This window comes from Charadrius vociferus, unplaced genomic scaffold (assembly GCF_000708025.1).
Source record: "Charadrius vociferus isolate BGI_N301 unplaced genomic scaffold, ASM70802v2 scaffold31, whole genome shotgun sequence".
Classification (NCBI taxonomy): Eukaryota; Metazoa; Chordata; class Aves; order Charadriiformes; family Charadriidae; genus Charadrius; species Charadrius vociferus.
The window spans coordinates 2,271,960-2,284,833 of NW_009646966.1; the positions used below are offsets into that span (position 1 = coordinate 2,271,960).

A 12,874-nucleotide genomic window follows, 5' to 3' on the forward strand; every position below is an offset into this window, starting at 1 on the left:
TCAGGGAATTTGGGGAAGAAAAGGTGAACCTGGTCTTTCAGTAAGTATGAACATGAATTAATTGAAAAGATAGGATTTTATTCTGGGAAAGTATTTAAAGGTTGTGTGATGTTACAAAACATTGTTTATGGGGCATTGTATTGCCTGCTTTTTTATAAATAAATAAATGAATAGATTTCAGCATTCTTAAAACTAGAACACACGGCTAATTAATTAATACTCTTTTTCAGAGAGAAGAAGTTATCAGACTTATCAATGAAATATGTGGTAAGCAAAATGAATAAAAAAAATAGTTCTAATAAAATACACTGAATGTATATTGTCTGAATGGCTTTGTCCTCTGCATATTTGTGTGTAAGGATACCACTGATGTGAAGACGATGCTCACTATTTTGCCAGAGCTATACTGGAAGTAATTTGGTCCAGCTCTGTGCTCTGTTCTATTTATCAGCATCAGTAACTATAAATTTTCATTAATGGAGCTTTAACTGACTGTAAATCTGATATATGAGTTCTATTTGGTTTTATGAAGCTGGTTTCTCATAAAATGTCTGAAATGGTTATTCTTCTAGGTTGTGGTATCAGATGTAGAGTAACACCACTGGAACTAGTATTTGTCATTGACAGTTCAGAAAGTGTTGGACCAGATAACTTCGATATTATCAAAACTTTTATGAAAACAGTCATTGACAAGGTGTCGGCCAACCATGCTACAACTCGCATTGGCATTATCAACTTCAGCCATAAAGTGGAGTTGGTGTCCTCTCTGAAGCAATACACAACCAAAAATTACCTGAAATCGGCTGTTGATAAAATGCCCTACTTAGGAGAAGGCACGTACACAGCTTCTGCTATCCAAGAAGCCATTCATTTATTCCAGGCAGCACGCCCGGCAGTAAGAAAAGTGGCGGTTGTCATAACAGATGGACAAGCGGACGCTCGGGATAAAGTACAACTGAGTACTGTAGTAAGAGAGGCCCATGCTACGAATATTGAGATATTCGTCATTGGGATTGTTCAAAGGACTGATCCTCATTATGATGATTTTCTGAAAGAAATGCAGCTCATTGCAACAGACCCTGACGAAGAACATGTTTACCAGATAGATGACTTCATGACGCTTTCAGGTAAAATAAACTATTTTAGTAAGAGGAAACCTGAAATAAGCACATAAGAGGGTTTGGCCTTCCCCACAGCAAGGCAAGGCCGCCTGCTGAATGGCAGCTTATGTTTTTCTTTTGGATGCAACTCTTTCTTCTGTTTCTCTTCTTTGGCCAAATTAAACCTTGCCAAATTTTTACTTCTTGCAGAAACAATAAAAGACAATGAACATCAGTTTTCTGAGCCGAGGCCTTCTTTGGGGCACTCTTCTTTTTGTGAGAGCTTGCATCAGCCTTCCCTCATGGGTCTTTTGTGATTGGCCATAGTTTCATCCCAGAGAGGTGCAGATTTCCTTCCACCTTGATGCAACATCTCTATCTCTGTTTCACATGGCCCTTGTCAGTCTTGGAGTCCCTCCACCATCGCTTACAAGCCATAGGGAAACATACACTTTCATCCTGATTCTAGGGGAAAAGTGGTGAAGCAAGACACAAGGGAATGGGAGCTGATAGTACATTGTATATTTCAAACTGTGGCTGGAAAAAATCCTGTGGCCACAGCTGGAAGCAGGAGAAAATCCAAAGGAAACCTATAATGACCCGTCAAAAAAAAAAGGTACATTGATCTGGACTAACCACAGACTAGCCCTGTAAGGTATATTTTTTTTCTGAGCATAAACTTATTTTGCTATGCTGAGCCTGTGGATGGTGTTAAGTCTGGATTTAAGGCATTATCAGTGAAAAAAGGGTCCAAGCTAAGGTTCTGGTCCCAGCTGGCGTTAAGCTTAGGGCTCTGACTCATGCTCCAGCATTCAACATAAAAGTATTCCCAGTCACTGAAGTTTTTTATGCAGAAAAGTAGAAAGTGTCACCCAGTTTTTCTTTTTCCTTCTTACACGTAAACACTTTATTTCCTTCACCCTTTTTTTTTTCCCTTCGTTGTTGAGCTGTGACTTCTGCATAAAAAAACAGACTTGGTATTTTTATCTGTTTCTTCTTAAAAGAGTAAAAGGGCCTTAAAATCAAATAATTCAGAGTGCATTACTTTATTACTTCTCATTTGCATTTTGACATAACTTTAGAAGATGGTCTTTCACAAGTCACTATCATTAAAGATTTAGGGTTCATGACGCACTAAAAGCTTGTGGTGAATCATTATGACTTTTCTTGATTACCCTTAATAAATGTCATCATTTTGTTAATCTTTTCAGCTCTTGAAAATAAACTGATCACGAAAATCTGTGAGAATGTGTCTGAAATCTACACCAGAAAAGATGGTGTTTTATCTCCATCTCCAAGTCCAGAATCTGAAATTGCTAGTGAAGATACTAATAGCCAGCTACCTAAAATGACCACTTCAGAGATTTATAAGGTCCCTACAGAAGGAATCAGTTACCCAGTAAGTAAAGAAGTAACAGTTATCAACTGTTTTTAAAAGATGTGCGTCTTTATTTGAATTCAAATACTCTTTATTTCACCATTCACCAGTCTTTTAATATGCAAATAATGTCTCATTTGCCTAGACCAAAAGATCTGAACAAAACTTCTAACGTTAAAATGAACTTAGTTGTTGAGAACAGAAGCTTACAGAAGAAAGAGCGTAATACTGTTTCTTAGTTGGAATAAATGCCAGCAATCCTCATATTTTCTGTAGTTCTTGCTCATCTTAGAAGTGAGTTAGAAATCTTACAGATAGATCTCTGTTGAGGCAGATACGTAGTGTGTAAGGCATTTATTTATGTGCAAGCTGATAGTACAATGCTTCTTGTCGTGGTCACGCACTTTCCAGGTGTTATTAAGCCTTTGGTATTGTTTTGCTTTCCACATTGGGCTGTACTTCTAGGACTCCTCGTTCATGTTACTCTTCATTCTCCAGCTTTAAATTCCTCCCGCCCTGCACTGCGGTTCTGCCCTCCAACACAGTGCTGCTGCACAGATAAACAGGACAGGTGGAATTTCAGTGTAATAGATAAATATTTTCTGCAGGTGTGTATCACCTTAGTTTCCTTATTAGGTCTTTGGTATTTTTCAGCCACTGTCTTAGTATCAGAGTAGGATATTTGTCACCTTTGCAGTATATCAGCTCTAACCATCTAGGGTGTTTGGTTTTTTTTTGCTTTGCCTAAAAATAGCCACTGGTAGAAATTAAGCATTGCTTGCCTAATTATTGCCCAACCTGTTGAATAAACTATTGAAATATTTGATGTATAAACCTCTGTAGCTGCATGGAATGGATATAGTGGACCACGATACTGGTATTTAAATATTAAGTGAATTGAATACAGATTGGAGCTAATTAAATAGTACTAACTTACTGTGGAGGAGTCAATGGATTAGCCAATATTAATCCTTTGGGTTATCGTTTATGTAATATCATTCATAATCAAATAGTTCACTTTCAAAATTCAGTTTAATTTCTTTGAAGAGCTCCCTCAGTAGCTGTGATTGATTTAGGTTTGGAGCTTGTAATACCACCAGACAATGAGGGTCAATTTTCACATTCTGTATTATTAAGAAAAGTAAATGTAAACCTGAATTTATAAATGCTGAGTTTATAAAGTGTGTGATAAAGATCACAGATAGGATGAGTTCTAAGTGATTAGATGCTCACACACTTGGTTCTGGCTGGCTATGGTTATAGTTAAATCCTCAAAACGGTTGAATTGCTATCAGAAATAAACAGAGCCTTTTTGTAGACCTGGAGAAAAAATTCAATGTGCAAAGGGTTGGATTAATCATCTACACATTTACATTTCACCTAGACTTCAATTTTCAGAGTCGGAACTCTGAAGAGTTTTCTTCAACTGACTGAATGTGTCAGTAGCAGCCTGTAAATGGGAAGATATTGAATAGTATCAAATTGCTTCCTGTTCCCAGTAGGTAATCAACCTGTGGGATTAATGCAGTCATTTGTACTATACTATACTAAGATCCTGGCAAATCTTCTGCAATATGCTAAAACACTAGAGAGGCAAACTTTTATATAATAGCCTTAATTTGAAGAGCTGAGTTGGCTTCGTAACACTTCTATCAAGATAAACTCTAAAACTCTAATGGTTGACCACTGGCTGGTAGCTAGAAACAGGGAAGTGGGTGATTTGTCACTGGTCTGGATACAGGCAAGGACACATCTGTGAGACAATCTTATTAAGAGGATGTGGTTTGCATAACCCAAGTTTTGGAAATTTTTGCTGTACTCAAGGGATTCCATACCTAAAAAGATCTTTGGAGGAGCACAACGTACATGTGTTTTTCTATCAATAACAAGTACCCTGTTCCTCCCACCCGCCATTTTCCATTTCTTGACAGACTGAAGATGTCAGAGCATTTCCAGTGAGTGTAGTAGATGTTAAGAAGCACTGATTTACCCCAGAGTTCCTTCCATTTTTTGTTTTATTTATGTTACAGACTAAATGGTGATGGAAATTTTGCTTCAATGAAATAAATTCAGCTTAGTGACTAAATGGAAGGCATTACTTTTTGCCTTTTCATTCAGCTCCTAGTGTCAGAAAATGCATTTGTTAAAATTATGGTCACGTACTGAGTAATCCCTAGAAGGAAGTCCAAACCCACCTGCTGTGAATGGTATTTTTTCACACAATATTTAGCAATAGTTTCCTGCATAATTGTCTCAATTTTTTCTCTTAGCATCTGAGCCCAGACAGAATTTTAAGTTGCAAGATTTTGATTCCTTTTGCAGCTTAGTCCACCAAGGAACAGGTATACTGAGCCGCTGCCATCTGCTCAGGATCACACTGCGACCACCTCTGCTCACAGAGAATCAAGATTTCCCCCACTTTATGACATATCTGAAATCAGACCTCAGAGTCCGGTTGTCAATCCTTTGTTCAATGTAACTGCTGCTGAAGATCACCACCTAACTGTGTTGCAAACACAGGTAGCGACCACCCAAAAAGGTAAGTAATAAATACTGTCCTCAGGTAATGGGTAGCAAGTCTGCACCAAAACCAACCAACCAGCAAACCCCACTCCCTCCCCCAGTATAGTTACTGGATTTTACCACCTTCTGTTTTTCTGGGTGCTCTGCCTGCAGACATCACACAGAGCCAACATTTCAAATCTAGATGACGAACAATGCTTGTGTAGCAATTGTGTGCTTAGGTATGTAAATAGCAGCTTGGTTCTTACATCAGGATTTGGGCAGTCTCATTTCAAGCTGATCCTGTATTTGCTTAGACGTGTTCAGGTAACTCATTAATAAAAGTGGCATTTGGCTACAAATTTGAGAGAAGCATATATACTCGTGAGCACCACAAGAAAAGAAAGGGGTGTGCTTCTTACTGAAGGAGACACTTTTAGGATTGTGTAACTTACCCACCAATCCCAAGCTAACTCTTACTTATACACTTTCAGATCCAAGGTGCTTCGAACCTATGAAACCAGGGGATTGTCGGGACTACGTGGTGAAATGGTATTATCACAAGAATGGCAATTCTTGCGGCCAGTTCTGGTACGGAGGTTGTAATGGTACCAACAATAGATTTGAAACAGAAAAAGAATGTCGAGAAACCTGCATTGATTGATGAATAAGTAAGTTATCTCCATCAGGTCCTCCTTCAATCACCTCTTTTCCAAGCTGAAAAGGTTGAGGCTATTTTAAATGTCTCCCGTACCATACATACATATTTTATATGTTTGATCAACCTTGATACATTTTGTTGAACCTTTTGGAGATGGTAGGACCATAAGTGCACTTGGTGGTCATGGATTTATACACAGTGAGGTTTTCTACTTTGTTCTCTATTCCTTACTTCATAGTTTCTAACATTGTATTTGATTTTTTTACCATCACTGAGGTTGAAGGTGATATTTTCGTAGAACATAATTCCAAGACTTCATCTATAGGATAAGCTGAGAACCCATCATATTATATGTGAATTTAGGATCATTTTTCCCCTTGTGTATTATTTCACATGTATCAAAACTCAATTTTCCTTTGCCACTCACAGCTTACGCAGTCAATATCACAAGGTCCTTCTGCAATTTCTTGCAGACACCCCTTTTTTTACTCTTCAGAGTAACACAGTATTGTCACAAACTTTGTCACATCACATTTTACTCCCTTCTCTGGATTACTTATGACGATATTGAGTAGAACAGACCATAGCATACATCCTCCAGTGACTTCTCTCCACTGACCATTTATTCACTTTCCTTTGTTTTCTTCTTTTCACCATTATAAATTAGTAGATTGTCCCTCTCAAACCAGTATAACTTTCCTTTGGGGAGGGACCTTACGTTTTGGAAATCCCAGCAGACTATTTTAACTGCCTTAGGTCCACATGGTCAGTGAGTGAGGCATGGAGTTCAGAGAGCTTTCTTATCTGCATAACTTCTTTTACAAAAGCCATATAGCTTATCCCAAATAAATTGTATTAAATACTTTATTTCATCTTTCAGTACGGGAAAATTCTGGTGAACTGCAGCGCGTTGGTTTTTTAAAAAAACATTTCAGGAAAAATTAATCAATCCTTATTTCTTCTAGAAACGACTGCTTCCTGGAGTTTTTAAAGCTGGAAGTTCACGTGTATTGAGGAAGAAATGACTGAGGAGAATCCAAAATTATGTGTTATCATGAATATATTACTACCACGTTCTACTGCTTTCCCCACTATGGTATTCACATTAACTAGATTCCTGTATAACGTATGTTATCTGCAACACCATAGCAATAACTTACAATCACACATACACACACAGAGGAACATACCTTTTCCCTCCAAATTTATATTTTCTTACTACTACATAGAATAACATATGTTCTAGTTTTAAATAAGAGTAAGCGGTTCCTGAAATTAACACTCTTAATACAGCATTTAGAGACATAAGTTGAGATTTCCATTAATTAGAGTACCTCTTTGGAACGTAAATACCACAGCTATAAGTAATTAGAGGCCTTCCCCCCGCTGTTAAAGCACATTTGGATTAACTTCAATAGAATCTTTTCAATTATAAAGGTAGGACTTTCATTCAGAATTACAATAAAAACAGGATCCTTCATGTCCTTCAGGCTAGTCAGTACACTTCAATTTCTCAGGGCCTCTGTGTTAAATAAAAAAAAAAAGTTCTTTAATATATGCTATTAAATTTAAAAAGGGAAAAGCACTGAAAGATGTATATAAATGTTTACTTATATCCTTTCTACTTTTAGCCTTGATCCTATATGAACGTATTGTTAAAACTGAAAATGATGAGCATGTGATTAAAATGGAAAGCAATACCTGCTAAACAGTCCTGCATTGTTTTTTCTTTGCAAACAAAAAAACTGGTATCTACACAGGCAGGATGGACAATTCTTGATCTGTTTAAACAATTGCGTGCACAGTTTCCCCACCCCACCCCCCCCATGTAACCAAATGGTAGCATGTACAATGCAAAATGAACTTGTTTACAGCTGATAGGATGCAAATTCAATTCTATGGAAAGATGTGCTGGAAGTGCAGTTTAAAAGTTTTTAATTTTCATTCCAAAAATCTGCCCTTGTTAGTTTCAAATTAGTAAAGAAAAAACTGAGAGCACCCCCCCAAAAATGTCCTGCTCTTATTATACTCAGAACTAATATGCTGATCACTCAAAAAAACACCTGAGGGCACAATTAATTTCTGTTCGACATGGAGCAGTAAAACTCAAGGACGTTACCTTGTGCTATGTGTCCTGTGATATCCTGAAAATGAAGGGACTCGGTGGCATAGAACAAAAGTCAAGCTGTTGAAAACAAGAACTCATTTGCTTTCACGGGAAAAAGGTATCAGAAAGTAAAATTTGACACAACTTTTAATAAGTTTGTTAGGGTTTTTTGCATCAGAAAAATAAATTGGTTCAATGTATACTACAAATGCTATAGATGGACTCTTGTGATAAATAAAATGGGCTACATATAAAGCTAGACATAAACAGCAAATAAAATAAAAGGTCAAATAAAAGGTTGCAAGCAAACAAACTGACTACTAGTGACAAAAAAAGATCATGGAAAGAGTCAAACTACTGTTCAGTACTAAAGGCAGTGCCATCATACCAAGAATATCTATGTGCTGGAGGTGTTTAATAGCAAACAGATGATCAAAACAAGAGAGGAATAAACGCAAGGTTTAGGGAAAAAGAAGAACAAGAGGGATAGACACAGTGATGCTTTCAAATTGGCGGAAAAAGTAGATTCAAGGCTTAAAACATACTAAAATATAACATTAACATACTGTCAAACTTGAAAGCTGTATTGAGAGACTTTTTTTCTAGGCTAGGTCTCAAATCCAGTATCCAGAATTCATTTCAGTTAGATGACAAAGGCAACGTAAGAAATATTAAAACAAAGAGGCAGTGCCAACATTGTAAGAAAAAGATTAGCACAAAATATGACCCTCAGAAGAAGAAAAAATCATCTGGAGAAAAAAAAAATATCACCAGCATCCCCACCATCCCAAAAAGACCCTCTCCCCAGAGCGGCCTGGAGTCAGTGAGGGGAAGGGCAACGTCCTGCACTTCAGCACCAGTGATTCATTGCACTGATACAGGCAAGCAAGTTATTTAAGTTGGAGACATAGACAGACAGATATAGATAACTAGAGCGGTAGATGGGTAGATAGATATAGGGGTAGAGAGTCATGTCCAGATGAGGATATAACCTTTTCATCCAGAAAAGATGAAAAATTTGCACAGTTAAAAATCTACTGTGGATTACCTTACAGATACCTGTAAACATGTCTGAGTGTAACAGGTTCCAAGATCAACTTCATTTCACACCTGCCAGGAATATTGTAGGTTTAGCTGCTCTTGGAAGCCCACAGCAGCAAAGCCCACTGGAATTGCCAGGAAGTCTGGGAATTTGCAGGATCTTTCCAATCTGTTCGAATCTTCTGTGTTTGGGCAGTTGCTTCAGGGATAGGATTAGCTGTTGTGTTCAGCTCCAGATCGCCAGACACGGAGATATGTCTTGTCTGAGATGTACTGCGGATAATGAATTTGGGAATAAATGTGAAGATCATAGAATCATAGAGTGGTTAGAGTTGGAAGGGACCTTAAAGATCATCTAGTTCCAACCCCCCTGCCACGGGTAAGTTATGCGTTTGCAGTAATATCTTCCATAATGTTTATTGCAAACCTTTCTGGTAAAGTTGACGAGCTTTAATAAGTACAAATAGTCACACCGTTGCTACGTAACAATGCTAAAAAAACCCCAAAATCCAACAGTTACTCTTTACCATGTATACAAGGAATCTTCTTAATGTGATTAAACCAGTGTGATCCAGAAGGTCACCGCTTTCTTTTCCACTTCCATGCAGAGTTGACTAAACCTTTTGTAGCACAGAAGCAAAAGTGAAGGCTATAAAGGTTTCAAAAAATTGTATGCTCTTTAAATCAGATTATCCCCAAATAAGCATCCTTTTCTATTCAGGTCTTTTCTGTGAATCCCCAGACTGCAAACTATGAATGTATGCTCTGATATTTAGTAAACCATGAAAAAGCACATAAATCCCTGCTGAAAGGACAACTCTTCTCTAAATCCATATCAGCACCTACTGGCAGCATTGGCTTCTGCGTCTCTTCACCCAGCTCTGCATCCTCAGGGGTGTCTTTGGTCAGTTAACCAGGAGAGGGCACCTCTTGCCAAATGCCTACTGCTTTATTCTTGAGTTGTATAAAATCCTAAAAATATCATTACTAACTGAAAGCATTACCCTTTCCACTGGCAAACAAACATTATTTACATTAGAGGCAAATTTTAAAAGCAAGAATAGTTTAATCATGAAATCCTTAAATCTTCTGCTAGACCAGGCCCTATGCTATAAACCATAAAAGCAGAAAACGGTTGACAATAACAGAGGCTTTTCTTTTCTAAAGAATTGATCATTATAAAGTGAATTCTTTTGCTGACATTCCTTCCTTCTAACAATTCTGAAAAAGACTCAGAAAAGAAAACGAACAAGAGAATAGTACCCCATCTGCTCATCGGAGAAGAGCAGCAGCTTTTCGCTTTGAGAAGCTCTGCTAGTCTCTTGCTAGCAACTATCGAGTTGAATTCATCTTTTGCCTTAGCCCAGTTCAGTCGCTGCCTGTCCCCCGGGCCCGTTCAGAGTAGTTAATACTGCTGCCTGTTCATTGACTGCCCTGCTGTCTGCACTCCTCCGTTTCTTCCACATCTTCAAATTTCCTCTCTGTTACCCTAAATTGACTGAAGATACGCAACATTTCCTGCACTGCAGTTTCGAGCATCCTCGGAAAACTGATTAGCACTTCTCCTCATCATGTAAAAGACATTCCCTGGGGGAAAAAGAAAATAAAAGGGAAAAAAAAAATTCTACTGATAACATGGCTGAGACCAGCATCCACTTTTTTTAAAGAGAAATTTTATGGACAGTACAGATTTATTGCAGCATTCCTTCATATTTCTTGCTTAGCTGCTTTCTTAGCTCTTTTGGTGCCATCTGTACATACAGCACACCCTTCTTCAAGCTTGCAAAGGCGTCCAGGTCTTTGGATGTAGTTTAAAGCAAGTTCTCACACGTAACTCGATGAATTTTTAAAAAAGAGGTTTTCTTGAAACAAAACAAATAACTCCTCTTCCTCCACCCCTCAGTGAAAGGGCCAAAGTCTTCATGGGCAGGTGTGTGGGCCGGGACACCCCAGTTCTGCCTGCAAGTAGAGCGACTTTCCTAAGGTCTCCGGACACCTGAGATACTGTAGGTCCAGCACTGAGCTCATTGACATCCCCGTTATCTACTGGTACTCCTCCTGCAGCTTTTTACTGGATGTTCTTTATAATCATTTCAGTCTCCTCAGACTTCCTTTTCACCTTCCCGGTTGCAGAGCTCTTCCAGCTGCTGCTGAAGCTGATCTTCAGCAGATCAAGGTTTTGAAATCGCACAGGCAAATGTAAGCAGACATCTCAGCTATCACACGTGGTAGCTAGACAAAGATATAAATTATATTCAGTTACTAGATTTTTACTTCAGATGGCCTTAAATATAATGTCTTTACTTCCAGGAGTATTGTCACATCTTTTAGTAGGGACAGAATCAGGGATAAACGAAACCCAGATTTTGAGCCGAATTCTACTTAAGCTTAGCTTTTTTTTTCCTAACCAGGAATATGTAGAAATTCAGCCAAAAGGGTAAGGCTCAATAATGTGATCCATAAAGACTTTTCTATTTTGGCTTTCTAACAGTACATAAGACCTATTTTAGAGCAATTTCTAAGACAAAAGGAAGAACACATGAGCTCTCCTTGTCTCACAGTCGCTGCTTTCAGCAGCTGTCATCTCCCTACGTGCGGACAGGGAGGGAAAAAGGAGAGTTTTGCATTTTATTGGCATGGCAAAAGGGATCTCTCCAACGCCTGGCACGGTTAACCCTGGGACACAAAGAAAACCATTTCTTATTGTAAAAATAATGGTAGATCGCTGTTTTGACAAGAATAAATCTGGCAACCGCAAGGCTCAACATGTGAGTAAACCCCCCAAAAGAGTTTTGGATGAGCTTTAAAATTGTGGCCAACTCAGCTAATCCCAGGTGCTGCTGGAAATGTTTGGGCTGGTGCTCCTCTCTCAGCATCTTAAAGCTTTCAGAACACTTAAAAAAAAAAACCAAAAAAAAAAAAAAAGCAAACCTGCCAGAGCAGTAAATAAATGAGCAACAACTCAAAAAAGGATGTGTCTGCATACGTCCCCTTCAGTAGCAGCCCTGGGGAAGCGTGGCTGCAGAGGAGAGATGGTCAGCGCATAGAAAGCATCGATTTGGAGAAGGATTGGGGGGATTTTGTGGCCTGGTCGCTGCCTGCTGGCCCTGGGCTGGCAGACACGGGGGTGGAGAGCGAGGCAGGGGAGGGAGGCTGGGGACAGTTAGTAGCGATTTTTCCATGGAAAGCAAATAGCTAGTAATTCTTCTGAATTACCCTCATGACATAATTGGCAGTTTCAGTTACTTCTTATTTCATTCAGGGCAACTCCCTAGTGCATCGTGTTTTCTCAAAGGATAGCTCCGATCAGTTTTAACTACACTGTAAATTAATGGGTAGAATATATTTCTGCTGATCAGAAAGGCTGTATTTTCCAATTAATTCGAGCATAATGAGATGTACATGTAAAATGCAGTTTTGAAAATTAATATTTTCCTTGCAACGACCCTTCAGAGAACTACGCCTGGGACTCCATTGGGCTGCACGCCGTATAACCGTACAGATCGTAAGTTACCTGAGGCGCTGGCTGCCAAAATACACAAGTGGCAGCACTAAGTGGGAAAGCACACCGACGAGGGCAGAGCTGGAGGCAGAACGGCGCTCCGCCTGAAGGGAATACCGCGTTTGCAAATAGAAATCTTCCATTTTTGTTCTGGGTGAACCATACGATATAGTCAACCAAAAGTCACAGTACTCACTGAATATTCTAGAGCATGCAGGTGAACTTGTGTGAGTGAAAACCATTCTTTGAGCAGGATCCTTGAGGGTTTAGTAGTCACGTGTCGGGCTTTTTTGACCTTTTTTTGGCATGCTCAGTGATGCACTGGATTAGTTTACAATCCATAAACTGGTTGAAACTTCCCTTTTTGAGAGGAGAAAAATCACCCAACAAAAGTTCCTTTAATAAGTTCAAGTCCACATCAGTAATTTAGGTTAACGTGGAGTAAGGTGGTTGTTCTGGTCCCCGAGAGAAGCATTACAGAACTTGTCAAGTCAGCAAAAAGAAATCCCAGTATCTTAAATGATGCAGCTGCAGTACAGGGCCCCAACGGCCACAGCTTTATCCTACAGTGCCACCAGGAGGA

General features: G+C 38.9%; 1 protein-coding gene across 1 annotated transcript in view; it reads left to right on the forward strand.

Moving 5' to 3' along the window:
• Nucleotides 1–5,644, forward strand: part of COL28A1 (collagen, type XXVIII, alpha 1) — a 67,281-nt gene extending 61,637 nt beyond the window's left edge. The window contains exons 29-34 of the mRNA XM_009895338.1: nucleotides 5–40; nucleotides 231–267; nucleotides 573–1,127; nucleotides 2,312–2,499; nucleotides 4,801–5,017; nucleotides 5,475–5,644. Coding sequence (XP_009893640.1) covers nucleotides 5–40; nucleotides 231–267; nucleotides 573–1,127; nucleotides 2,312–2,499; nucleotides 4,801–5,017; nucleotides 5,475–5,644 — 1,203 coding nt within the window. The remainder of the gene's footprint in view (nucleotides 1–4; nucleotides 41–230; nucleotides 268–572; nucleotides 1,128–2,311; nucleotides 2,500–4,800; nucleotides 5,018–5,474) is intronic.
• The last annotated feature ends 7,230 nt before the right edge of the window (nucleotides 5,645–12,874 follow it).